A 12372-nucleotide genomic window follows, 5' to 3' on the forward strand; every position below is an offset into this window, starting at 1 on the left:
ACATCCCCCATGTGCTTTAGACGGTGTGGTCAGCTGGGTTCAATGTTCCACATTTGGTGGCAGTGCCCGATCGTAGTCAGATTCTGGATTCGTATATTTAACCTTATATACACGGTTACTGGGGTTAATATTCGTAGAGCCCCGGAGGTAGCGCTTTTTCAGAAGCTCCCTGATGGGGTTCCTAAGAAATCTTTTAAGCTGATCACATATATAATCCTAGCTGCTAGGATAACTATAGCTAGATATTGGAAGCAGTCGATGGTTCCTCTCGATTCTGTAAAACTTAAGCTTAACTGGATTATGGTTAATGATAGACTCACCTGGACCCTTCGTAATAATTCCAAGAAATTTAATGTAATTTGGGATCCATGGATCAAATATATTTCCCCACTGTGACTTACCGCTGGTTGACCCTCCCTCTCTCTTTCTTTTCTTCTTTCTTTTTCTTTTCTTTTCTTCTCTCTTTCTTTCTTCTCTATATCTATTGTTTAACAAGATATTTTTATATACTCTGCAAAAAAAAAAAAAGGTCAGGCACCACTCTGTGCGGTCGTTCCTAGTGGAAGAGGGGTGTAGGAGCGTTCTCCCCCCCCTCCCTATTTTCTTTCTTTCTTTGTCTTTTCTTCCCACTGCTTTGCTCCGTTTTATGTTCTGCTATTATTTTTGATAATATGGATATCACAGATTCTCTGAGCAAGATCCAATTGGGTCTGATAGAGGGTGGGATATGTCTGTAAATTTGACTGGTGGAACACCATACTTTTTTGGGCTACTCTGTAATGCGTAGTCTACCATTATATTGATTCCGTTTAACCTATTTGACTTATGGTTTTACACTTTCATGTTTTACTGTTGATTGACCCGGTTGCTGTATGGGACGAGGGTCATATTGTCCAGATTTTACTTGTTCATTGACCGTATTATTTGTGATATTTTCTTACTGTCTCACCTTGAATTATAAATAAAAACATATTGAAAGTAAAAATGTAATTTTGTGCAGGGACTGTTCTAAGCACGGGAAACACGCGTCACAGACATACTATAGACACCCCCCCAGGTATTATATTTAAAGGAATATTTCACTTTTTTTTCACTTTAACCATCATTAAAATTAGTGCTCTTGAAAAAACTGCAGTTTTTAAAAAAAAATTTGCATTGATACATGTCCCCTGGGGCAGGAGCCAGGTCTCTAAACCCTTTTTAGGACAATAACTTGCATAGTCGCCTTTAAAATGAACACTTTTGATTTCGAACGTTCGAGTTCCATAGACTTTAACAGGGTTCTAAAGTTTGTGTGAATTTTCGGTCCGTTCCCAGGTTCTGGTGCGAACCGAACCGGGGGGTGTTCGCTCATCCCTAGTAGCCAGTATCTATAAGGAGACCTCTTAGAAGGGGAGAGTTTTGCAACTTCCCCAGTTCTCCGGCCATAAGGCCTAGGATAAGAGAAAAAGTTACAGCAAAATCCTCACAGGGAAAAAGCCCAGGAGGAACGACCATGTGCCAGGAAGTGCTTCAGTTATTTAAAGCAGTATTAAACGGAAAACCAAAAATGTCATATATTGCAGGTTACCAATCATTAAATGTGGTGGCTACATTTGTTTTCCTTTTTTTTTTATTTTTTTACTTTTGTTACTTTTGTTCCCTCTGTTTTCACCTGGTAATCTGGCCAGTAACAACACCTCTTGTATTATTGTGGCACCACTCTGGATGAAGGAGCACAGGGGCACAGCAGACAGCAGCAATGTAAATTTGGGGGAAGGGGAGTATTAGGCAGACCATAGATGGTGCGATTTTCTTTCCTGCAAACACAGAAAATCGATCGAGTCCCCCCATTAAAACAGTTAGCGTTGATGGCGGACCTTCCCATGGAGAGATTGTGCTCTTCCAATAACAGGGCACAGGGAGCTGTCCCTGCTGGGACAACACAATTATTATTGCTAGCAGTGTTTTCTAAGTGCGTCAAAGATGCAGCATGTGGGACTTTTGGTGCACTTTCAGAAAATGCAGAAAAAAACAAAACACTTAATCTAATAGAAATCTATAGGACTGCAACAATAACTGCAGGTAAAATGTAGGAAAACCCCCTTTACATTACACAGCCCCCACACAGATGGACCCCTTTACATTACACAGCCCCCACACCTCAGGAGCCCTACATATTACACAAACCCCACACCTCTGGAGCCCTACACATTACACAACCCCAACACTTCTGGAGCCCTGCATATTACACAACCCCAACACTTCTGGAGCCCTGCATATTACACAGCCCCCACACCTCTGGACCCCTACACATTACACAGCCCCCACACATCTGGAGCCCTGCATATTACACAGCCCCCACAACTCTCGACCCCTACACATTACACAGCCCCCACACCTCTGGAGACATGCATATTACACAGCCCCAACACCTCTGGAGATGTGCATATTACACAGCCCCCACACCTCTGGAGCTGTGCATATTACACAGCCCCCACACCTCTGTAGCCATGCCTATTACACAACCCCCACACCTCTGGAGCCCTACACATCACACACTCCCACACCTCTGGACCCTTGCACATTACACACCCCCACATCTCTGGACCCCTGCACATTAAACACCCCCACACTTCTGGACCCCTGCACATTACACAGCCCCTATCCCCTGCAGCTCTGCCCCTTCCTACCTTATTCAGGCAAAGCGGGAGACACAGTGGAGTAGGGAGCAGGAGGCAGAACGGGAAAGAGACACAGCAGGGCTGAATAGACAACGAGAGCTGCCGGAGTTAACTTTCAAAGTTAACCAGCAGGCGATTGGTTGCTAGGACCACCTATCAACCAATTATCTGCTGGTTAACTTTGAAAGTTAACTCTGGTAGCTCCCACTGTCTATTCAGTGCTGCTGTGTCTTTCTCTCGTTCTGCCTCCTGCTCCCTGCTAAATTCTGCTGTTTGTGAGCAGTGGGGGCAATTGTGCAGCTGGCCCTGGGTGTCGCCCCTCTGGCAGGTGTCACCCGGGTGCTGTCCACATCTCCAGAGTGACGCCGCAGATTGCTAGCAGATATAGCCAGAATCTGACATCAGTTGATGAATCAGCTTGGGTACATTCCGCCTGCCCATAGATGTTTCAATCTCGGCCTGTCCCTGCTGAATTGGCCAAGATTCGAACATTCTATGGTCTGAGTTTTACTGTTAAATTTAGATACACTAACAAATTGAAGCCAAACTCCAACTCATGCTGCAGTTACATAAGCAGTTACAACAGCAGTTTTTTTTTCTTTGGGATAAAGGTTTTACATGAATAAATACAAGCTGATTATTGTAAGCCTTGTCATTCCTTGTCAACTATAAATGGTTTGTTTCATCCCTTTAACTGCAATCGCTGCTTGTTCTTTTGAAAAGCAACAGGCTTACTGGCCAGATCTTCAGATAAAAATAAAGGAAAGAAAGACTAAAAAAGAAAAAATAATGCAGCCATCACATCCAAGTATTGGTAAACTTCAATATAATAAATGTTTGTTTTTGGGTTTAATACTGCTTTCATAACACTCCCAGCATGCACCAGCAGGCCCCCTAAACTTACTGACTGGCACATCTCTAAAGTGGTATTAAACCCCAAAACAAAAATGTATTATACTGCAGCTTGTCACATCTTAAATGTGGTGGCTGCATTTGTTTTTCGTTGGCCTTTTCGTTTATTTTCACCTGGTGATTTAGCTACTAACACACTTTCTGTCTTACGTTGTCTCCAATCTGAATGGGAGACACCTTTGGACAGCAGGATTGTCAGTATGGGGAGACGGCAGTGTTAATACACTAGCAAAGTGTGATGAACTTGACTAACAAATTAAAGGTCAATGCTCAAAGTTGTAATTTAGATTTATTCCCAATTGGACATGGTATTGGAGACACATTTATTTTTACTCATGAACATTAATTTTATTTTAATAAAAAACAAGAGCAACCAGTTGGGACTTTGTGTGAGAACACAAGGCTGACACCGACAAGCGCCTCCATCCCTATTAATTGATAAGAAGGAAGAAAGGTAGGCCTTTATATGAAACATACACCCCCTGGAGATATCACGATATACATGAAGATGGGCGGTACTAAGTATATTAGAACTATGGACATTCTATGACAGCATTGCAGAACAACAATTGGCAGTCATTGGTTTATTGATATAAAAATAATAATAGTAATACCATGATAAAATATTGACATAGTAAGTTCATAATATAACCATTAAATAGAAAAAAGTTCATTGGAATATATAAATTATGACAATGATAATAATGACATAATATACTAGTAACATAATGAGTTCATATTGTACACATTGTATAGAACATTAATTTTATTTTATTTTAGACACTTGCTTAATTATGTTTTATATACAATATTTTAGTGTTGAAATTGGGGTGATTTACAATTTATGATAGAGATTAGCGCTGCGCATTTTTCCCATATTTTATGTTTAGTGTATTAACCTATTTGTTTGCTAGCTGCCTTATCCCTATAAGCGCTGACTTTCTATTTCATATTTGGTTTAATTGTAGTGAGAGCTGTATTTGTATTTTATCTAGGGGGAAAAATTCATAATTAAAAAAATAACTTAAGTTAGAGTTGGGCTTTAAGCAAGAACAACTCCTGCAACGTATTTTATTAGTATTTTATTTATTGAAGACATGTATCAAAATTTTTAATAAAATATATAAATATATATACCGTCTAATACCTCAGTAGAAGCATGTGACAGTGTGAAAGTTTGTCAGAAATTAGAAATTTTGAAATTTGCCTTCTGTGTTTTTTTTCTAGATGGTTGGATGGCTCTCCTGTTGATTATGTGAGCTGGTCAGTAAATGAACCCAACTTTTCTAACAATGATGAGAACTGTGTGCAGCTGTATAGAGAGAATGGTACAGTATATGTTTTGTGAATAATTCATCCACTCTACATGTTTTCAAAACAACAGGGTTTTAAAGAATAATTCCACCCTGATGCTAAAATATGGGGGGGGGGGGTGTAGCACTACCTTAGTACTGATGCCCCACTCAGTAGCAGCCCCAGCTTTACTGATCCCCACTCAGTAGTAGCCCCAGCTTTGCTGATCCCCTGTTCAATAGTAACCACCAACTCTGCTGATCCCTCACTTAGTAGTACCCCCCCAGTTCTGCTGATCCTCTGGTTTGCTGATCCTCATCTCTCTTCAATCTCCACTCACCTCCCATTATATTTCTCCCCACGCATGCTGATGATGTCTTTCCGGTTCGCTTGTTGGTTTCCCAGGGATATCTCATACCTGCAATACCTCCAAAACAAAGCAGAGTTAGCACTGAATAAAAGCCCCCCAAAAGCATCAGGTGCTGTAAGCGAGCATTGTCATAACCATCTATGGAGGCTTTGGAGACAATTTGAAGCCCCAAGAAAGCAATATGGGGTATCATTTTTTAAGCAAACAAAAGCAAAACCAATACAAATGAAAGCTAACCATTTTATTTAGTGACAGGTGCTTTTGTTAGCATTCAGAGTTCTTTAACCACTTCCCACCCGGCCAATGTACACATACGGCCGAGCGGGACCTGCCTCCTTCTGACTGGACGTTCAGGAACGGCGCAGCGGCGCGATCCCAATGTGCTTGTGTCACCCGGACACAGCACATCTCGGATTGGCAGGAGGGCTCTGTGATTGGTCCTTCTGATCACATGATGGCCGTGTCCAATCACAGCCGTCATGTGATGTAAACAAACAGCCGGTTGCTAAGCAATCGACTCTCCTCTCCTCACATGGAAGTCGTCGCTGAGGAGAGGAGAGCAGATCGCTGCAGCCGGCTGGTGATCATTGAGTATGAGCTGTTTTTACAGCTTTTTACTCACTGATCACTAGTCTAGTGTCACCACACATTGTAAACACACATGTCACCACAATACACGTCCCCACACATGTCCCCAAAACACACATGTCCCCAAACAATAAAAAAAACACATGTCCCCCACATATGTCCCACTAAAATCACATGTTCCAATGATTATCTGCACACATATGTACGTGATCACCTGCACACATATATACATGATCATTTGCGTACATATGTCCGTGATCACACAAACCAATTATTATACACTTAGCAGAATTTTTTTTACCAAAAACATGTAGTAGAATACATTTTGGCTTAAATTTATGACAAAATTAGATTTTATTGGATTTCTTTTAAAATAGAAAAAAGAAAATACTGTTTTTTTTCCAAATTTCCGCTTTTTTTGCGCTTATATCGCAAAAAATAAAAAACGTAGTCGTGAATAAATACCACCAAAATAAAGCTCTATTTGTGCGAACAAAATGTTAAAAATTTAATTTGGGTACAGTGTAGCATGACCGCGCAATTGTCATTGAAAGTGCGAGAGAGATGAAAGCTGAAAATTGGGCTGGGAGGGAAGGGGGTGAAAGTGCCCTGTATTGTAGTGGTTAAAAGAGCACGTCCAATGCCACATTTTTGAAGAAAGTGTAAAAAAGCCCTAAGGAACCAGCACTAGTACTACATCAAAGAAAAGAGGCACTGAACCAGTTAGTAAAGGCTCACTCAATAGATTGTCACCCTGGTATGGTTGGTAACAGGGGCGGACTGACAACTCATGGGGCCCCCGGGCAATAGGAGAAGATTATGGGGCCCTCGGGCAATAGGGCATCTGGAAAGTATTCACAGTCCTTCACTTTTTCCACATTTTGTTATGTTATAGCCTTATTCCAAAATAAATGAAATTCATTATTTTCCTCAAAATTCTACCAACAAAACCCCATAATAACAGCGTGACAAAAGTTTTTTGGAAATCTTTGCAAATTTATCAAAAATAAAAAAAATACAAAAATCACATGTATGTCTCGGTATTCACAGCCTTTGCTCAATACATTGTTGAAGCACCTTTGGCATCAATTACAGCCTCAGGTCTTTTTGAGTATGATGCTACAAGCTTGGCACACCTATCTTTGGGCAGTTTCTTCCAATCTTTGCAGGACGTCTCAAATTCCATCAGGTTGGATGGGGAGCGTCGGTGCACAGCCATTTTCAGATCTCTCCAGAGATGTTCAATTGAGTTCAAGTCTAGGCTCTAGCTGGGCCACTCAAGGAAATTTACAGAGTTGTCCCACAGTCACTCCCTTGTTATTTTATCTGTGTGCTTAGGGTCTTGTCCCATTGGAAGATCATCAAGGAAGTCTCTATACATTGCTGCATTCATCTTTCCCTCGATCCTGACTAGTCTCCCAGTTCCTGCTGCTGAAAAACATCCCCACAGCATGATGTTGCCAACATCATGCTTCACTGTAGGGATGGTATTGGCCAGGTGATGGGTGGTGCCTGGTTTCCTCCAGGCATGACGCTTGCCATTCAGGCCAAATAGTTCAATCTTTGTTTCATCAGATCAGAGAATTTTGTTTCTCATGGTCAGAGTCCTTCAGGTGCCTTTTGGTAAACTCCAGGTGGGCTGTCATGTACAGATGATCATTGGGACCTTCAAAGCTGCAGAATTTTTTCTATACCATTCCCCAGATCTGTGCCTCGATACAATCATGTCTCGGAGGTCTACAGACAATTCCTTGGATTTCATGGCTTGGTTTGTGCTCTAACATGCACTGTTAATTGTGTGACCTTATATAGACAGGTGTGTGCCTTTCCAAATCACGTCCAATCAACTGAATTTACCACAGGTGAACTCCAATCAAGTTGTAGAAACATCTCAAGGATGATCAGTGGAAAGAGGCACCTGAGCTCAATTTTGAGTGTCATGGCAAAGGCTGTGAATACTTATGTACATATGATTTTTTTAAATTTTAATAAATTTGCAAAGATTTCAAAAAAACTTTTTTTCATGTTGTCATTATGGGGTATTGTTTATAGAATTTTGAGCAAAAAATTGAATTTAATTCATTTTGGAATAAGGTTGTAACATTAAAAAATTTGGAAAAAGTTAAGCGCTGTGAATCTTTTCTGGATGCACTGTATCCAAGAGGATGCTACACAATCAAACTTTGAAGGTTTTCACATATTCATAAAGGTACAAATTTTTGGTGTTTTTGACTGGTTTATTTTAAGCTTGCATTCACTTCACTTATACTGTTTAAATATTAATAATTCCTTTTGAACTTTCCAAAACAGGATATTGGAATGACGTAAACTGTGGTACTCCATGCTCATATATTTGTGAAAGAAAAATCAAAAACATCAATACAACATTGGCTCCAACCATTCCAGCACCACGGGGCGGATGCCCAGCAGAATGGCTAGCATTTGGAGGGAAGGTAATCTGCATGACAATTATTACTTTTTCTTGTAGTGGCATTGAAGCAGTGCTTGGAGCAGTCACAGTAGCTTAATAGGGATCCATGAGGCCTCCTTGCCTCCCTTTACGAATACTATCTCCCTCAAAACTGCCTTTTAGGATTTTGATTGAATAGTAACATACAGTATATTAGGTGAAAAATGGCACTTCTTTCTTTTTACTTGGTGTATATATTCATATATTCTTTATTTTGTTTAACTGCAATTGTATTTAACATTCACTGATACTGTGTGCAAGCTAAAGTGGACCTTTCAGTAAATGTACTTATCACCTTGATTATTTCCTGATCTATCTCAAGTCAGAGTTACAGGATTGTATCAAGTTTTCACCAGAACAATTGGAAAATTACATTTTCCAATGAAGACCCCTGTTCTAGTAACAGCTGTCAAAAATTTGATTTTCCCCTTATTTTGTGGAAATTTCCTTTCATTTTCTGTAGTGTCTCTGTGACAAGAAGTAAAGGGAATTCTCTCCCAGCAATGGAAACTTTACAGGGGTTCCATCCTTTCTATACTCTATCCAAAACCTGAAAAATAGTCACTGCAAAGACTCATCTACTTGTTTGTCAAAATGACAGCTTTTTTTTATCAAAGAAGCAAAATCCGAGCCCAGGAAATACAAGGTGTAACAATTTAATTCCCAGAATGAATGGTAATACAAATATTTGCTTACCTAGATGCTGTTGTCCCCTTTAAAATAGTATCCTTGTGAAACGATGCACTTTTCTAGACATCTGTGCTACTGGAATTCGATTTGAGTATGCTGAACAGTATCTTTGTCGCTGTGCACTGGATATCCGGAATGTCATAAAATCTGTGTCTTTTTAAGGGCATTTTTGTAATTTTGAAAACAGCCAAAAGTCGCAGGGTGTTAGGTCAGGGGAAGTGGTTGGTCAAGTTTCTAAATAGATTTCTGGGCCAGGACCTCGAAAACACTTAAAGCATCATGTGCAGAAGTATTGTTGTGGTGGAGAATCTGCTTGTCAGGCCAGAGTTCTGGTCTATTCCTCCAAACAGATTCCTGTGACCTTTTTTTCATTTTCCACATTTGCATCCGTCCTTTGTGTTTTTGGCTGCCCAATTGTTGCTTCGTCTGGGGCATCTTCCTACCCCTCCTTACCTGCCTACGCCATTCAAAAACATTTGATTTCTACTCCGTAAAGACTGAATTGACTGGTCTGTGACCCAGACGAGTGCATGTTAGAACATGCTTGTGAATGGCCGTATGACTCATCACCACCATAGTTCTACATCGTGGGCATTCCAGAAATTAAATAGTCACACTTCATACATGGAAATTATTCTAAAGCTCCAACTGTTTTCTCAAAAGAAGAATGCAAAATAGCAATATGCAATGTTTCATACTTTACAAAAAAGAGGAAACATTTGCTTGAAGCATATCCAACGCCAAAACTTTTTTCATTTTAAATAGAGTAGGCAGGGGTTAAAATCCCTGTCTTTTTAGGGAGATTTCTCTTGACTTCCTGTCCTGTAGACCAAACAAGAAGTCAGAGGTTACAATATCTTTCCAGTCTGAGAAAAATCTCTTCTTAGACCACTTCACAGAAGGGCCTTGACAAGGCTACCGCATATATTTGCAAATGTATGGCATTAAAACCTTATTTTTTTATTGCATTGAAGTGCTGGCTATTTCTTTGATTTTAGGTTATCCTTTGCTGTCCAAGTGCCTGCTAGAGAGATTAAAGCAGGTCAAAGATTATGCATTTTTTTTCCCTTCCACCACAGGTGGAATGAAAAGAAAATCACTCAATTACCCTATCAACAAACTGAGCGGTTATAGCTCGTTGCAGCAATCTCATGTTAAAAATCGGACAGGCTGGTTGTACCCAAGTTCATCTATGGATCGACTTTGGGTGCAACCAGCCTGCCCATAGATGGGTCGAATCGTGGCTGGTTCCTGCTGGAATCTCGGCTGGCTTTACTCTAATTGTCCTGATCACCAGTTTCGCTGGGAATAAAAGTGAGTCAGGATTAGAGAGGAAACCTTACAACAGGTTAATTTGTTCACTTGACAACTTTCTAAGAGAGGAATTCCCTCACATTTGAAAGATATTGTTTTACTTCCTTTTTATTCTACAGGACAGGGGGTGAAGGGAAATCTCTTAATGAGGCACAGATGGCAAAAATCTGCAAGTGGTTTTAACCCTCCCCTAAGATTTGGCTTTAGATACACTTTAAGATATATCTTGGAGACACCTATAGAGACTGTGCCACAAACAGCTACTTTGTTAGTTTACCCGGTCACTACAGGGGACAAGCTGGGTCATTTATGGAGACAGGCAAAGAAAAGCAGATCTGGGTTATTGTCCTTGAGATCCTAAGTGATGGAGGTACCCCCTGATGTTCTGCTGGAGAAACACCCTGCAAAAGTTGATGCTGCTCCACCTGGAGATGTGTCAGAAACGTCCAATGACCCATTCACACGATCTGATTTTCTGACAACAAATGTTGAATGTGAGCTTGTTGGTGGAAAGTCCGACCGTGTGCATGCTCCATCGAACATTTGTTGTCGGACTTTCAGCCAACAAATGTTGGCTAGCAGGTTCTCAAATTTTCCGCTAACAAATTTTTGTTGTCTGACTTTCCGATCGCATGTACACAAGTTCGTCACACAAAAGTCCACGCATGCTCGGAATCAAGTACGAGCCAGAAGTGTCCGGTCTTGAAAAACTAGCATTCGTATTGGAAATATCAAATATGTCTTGTACATCACTATACTGTAATTGTTGGCCAACATTTGTGTGACCGGGTGTATGCAAGACAAGTTGGAGCCAACAACCTTTTGAACAAAAATACACGGTTTTGTTGCCGAAAAGTCTAATCGTGTGTATGGGCTATTAGGCTCCTTTCACACTAGCGTACTGATTGGGTCAGCCTGTCAGTTCAGTTCAGGTGGACCCAATTGCACCCTCCAGTCTCCTCTATGGAGCAGCGGGTGTAAATAGACATGTGTCCATTGACACTGGCTGACATCTGATCCTATCTGCTAAAAACAGACAGATAGGTATGTTCCCTATCTACTAAAAACAGACAGATAGGGATGTTCTCCATCTGTCTGGTGAATCGGATGGCAGTTGGGTGTAAATGGATAGGTGTTCAGTTTATATCTGACCACCCATAGAGAAGAGTGGGCTGTGTCTGCTCTGCATAACAGATTCCCCGCTGAGCAGGCAGTTACAATTGAGCCCCCCCGTGTGGGAGGGCCTTAGACATTTTTAGGGGATACTAACTCTCAGATACTTCAAAAACCTTGGATCAAACAGCCCTGAATTCTTGGGTTTTTCCAGAGACAATAAGACAACCTTTTGCAAACTTATCTCCTGGTAGGGGGTGGCCATAGGAACTGACCAAATATGCTAGAGGTACTTGATCAGGTTCAGTTAGAGTTTGGATATGAGTTTCCTTATGTACTGGAGGAAATGCTTGATCAAATGGACAGAAAGTGTTGGGACATTTATGAACAGGCAATCTGGGAGTCCTTTGGAATTCCTTGTTGTAAATGAATTAAGTGCGAGGAATATCCTGACACTTTGAAAGGTGCTTCAGAGAGTTTAACCATAGATGTCATATTTTGAAAGATCAAGTGGTCCTGGTGTGCTCATATTCTGAAGGTCCTGTGCACTCCTTTGGGAGACGGGACACAAAGACTGGGAAGGAGGTGTAGCAACCCAATCTAAGGTTCATAATAAGCATTGGGTTTTGTTTTCTTGCTTATGTATCAGTTATATTATTACCCATACTCCTGTAAAAAGAATGCATTTCCTATATTGTGTGGTTACATACAGTATTATGTTCTGGTTAGAGACCCCAATGGCCACAAGTGGGAGGTAAAATTAAACATAAGGTCCTTCAGAGTGAGGCAACTAATAATTTACCCTTCCTGACCCTGATAATGCTCAGCACCTGGTATATAAGTAAAGATGGGTGGAGTTATTGCATCCTTTGGTGGGCATTGGATCAGCAAAGGAATTACTTTCATCTAGGGTCTGCTCACCTGCTCAAAGGACTACATGTGAGTGCACGCAGTGGTGG

At 40.8% G+C, this 12372-nt stretch overlaps 1 protein-coding gene across 1 annotated transcript in view; it reads left to right on the plus strand.

Annotated features, from left to right (window-relative positions):
• Nucleotides 1-12372, plus strand: part of LOC143996084 (macrophage mannose receptor 1-like) — a 214390-nt gene that overhangs the window by 124956 nt on the left and 77062 nt on the right. Inside the window, exons 19-20 of the mRNA XM_077490909.1 lie at nucleotides 4803-4903; nucleotides 8137-8279. Coding sequence (XP_077347035.1) covers nucleotides 4803-4903; nucleotides 8137-8279 — 244 coding nt within the window. The remainder of the gene's footprint in view (nucleotides 1-4802; nucleotides 4904-8136; nucleotides 8280-12372) is intronic.

Source organism: Lithobates pipiens, unplaced genomic scaffold (assembly GCF_037356315.1).
Source record: "Lithobates pipiens isolate NorthernLeopardFrog02 unplaced genomic scaffold, aLitPip1_a1.2 Scaffold_19, whole genome shotgun sequence".
NCBI classification, from domain to species: domain Eukaryota; kingdom Metazoa; phylum Chordata; class Amphibia; order Anura; family Ranidae; genus Lithobates; species Lithobates pipiens.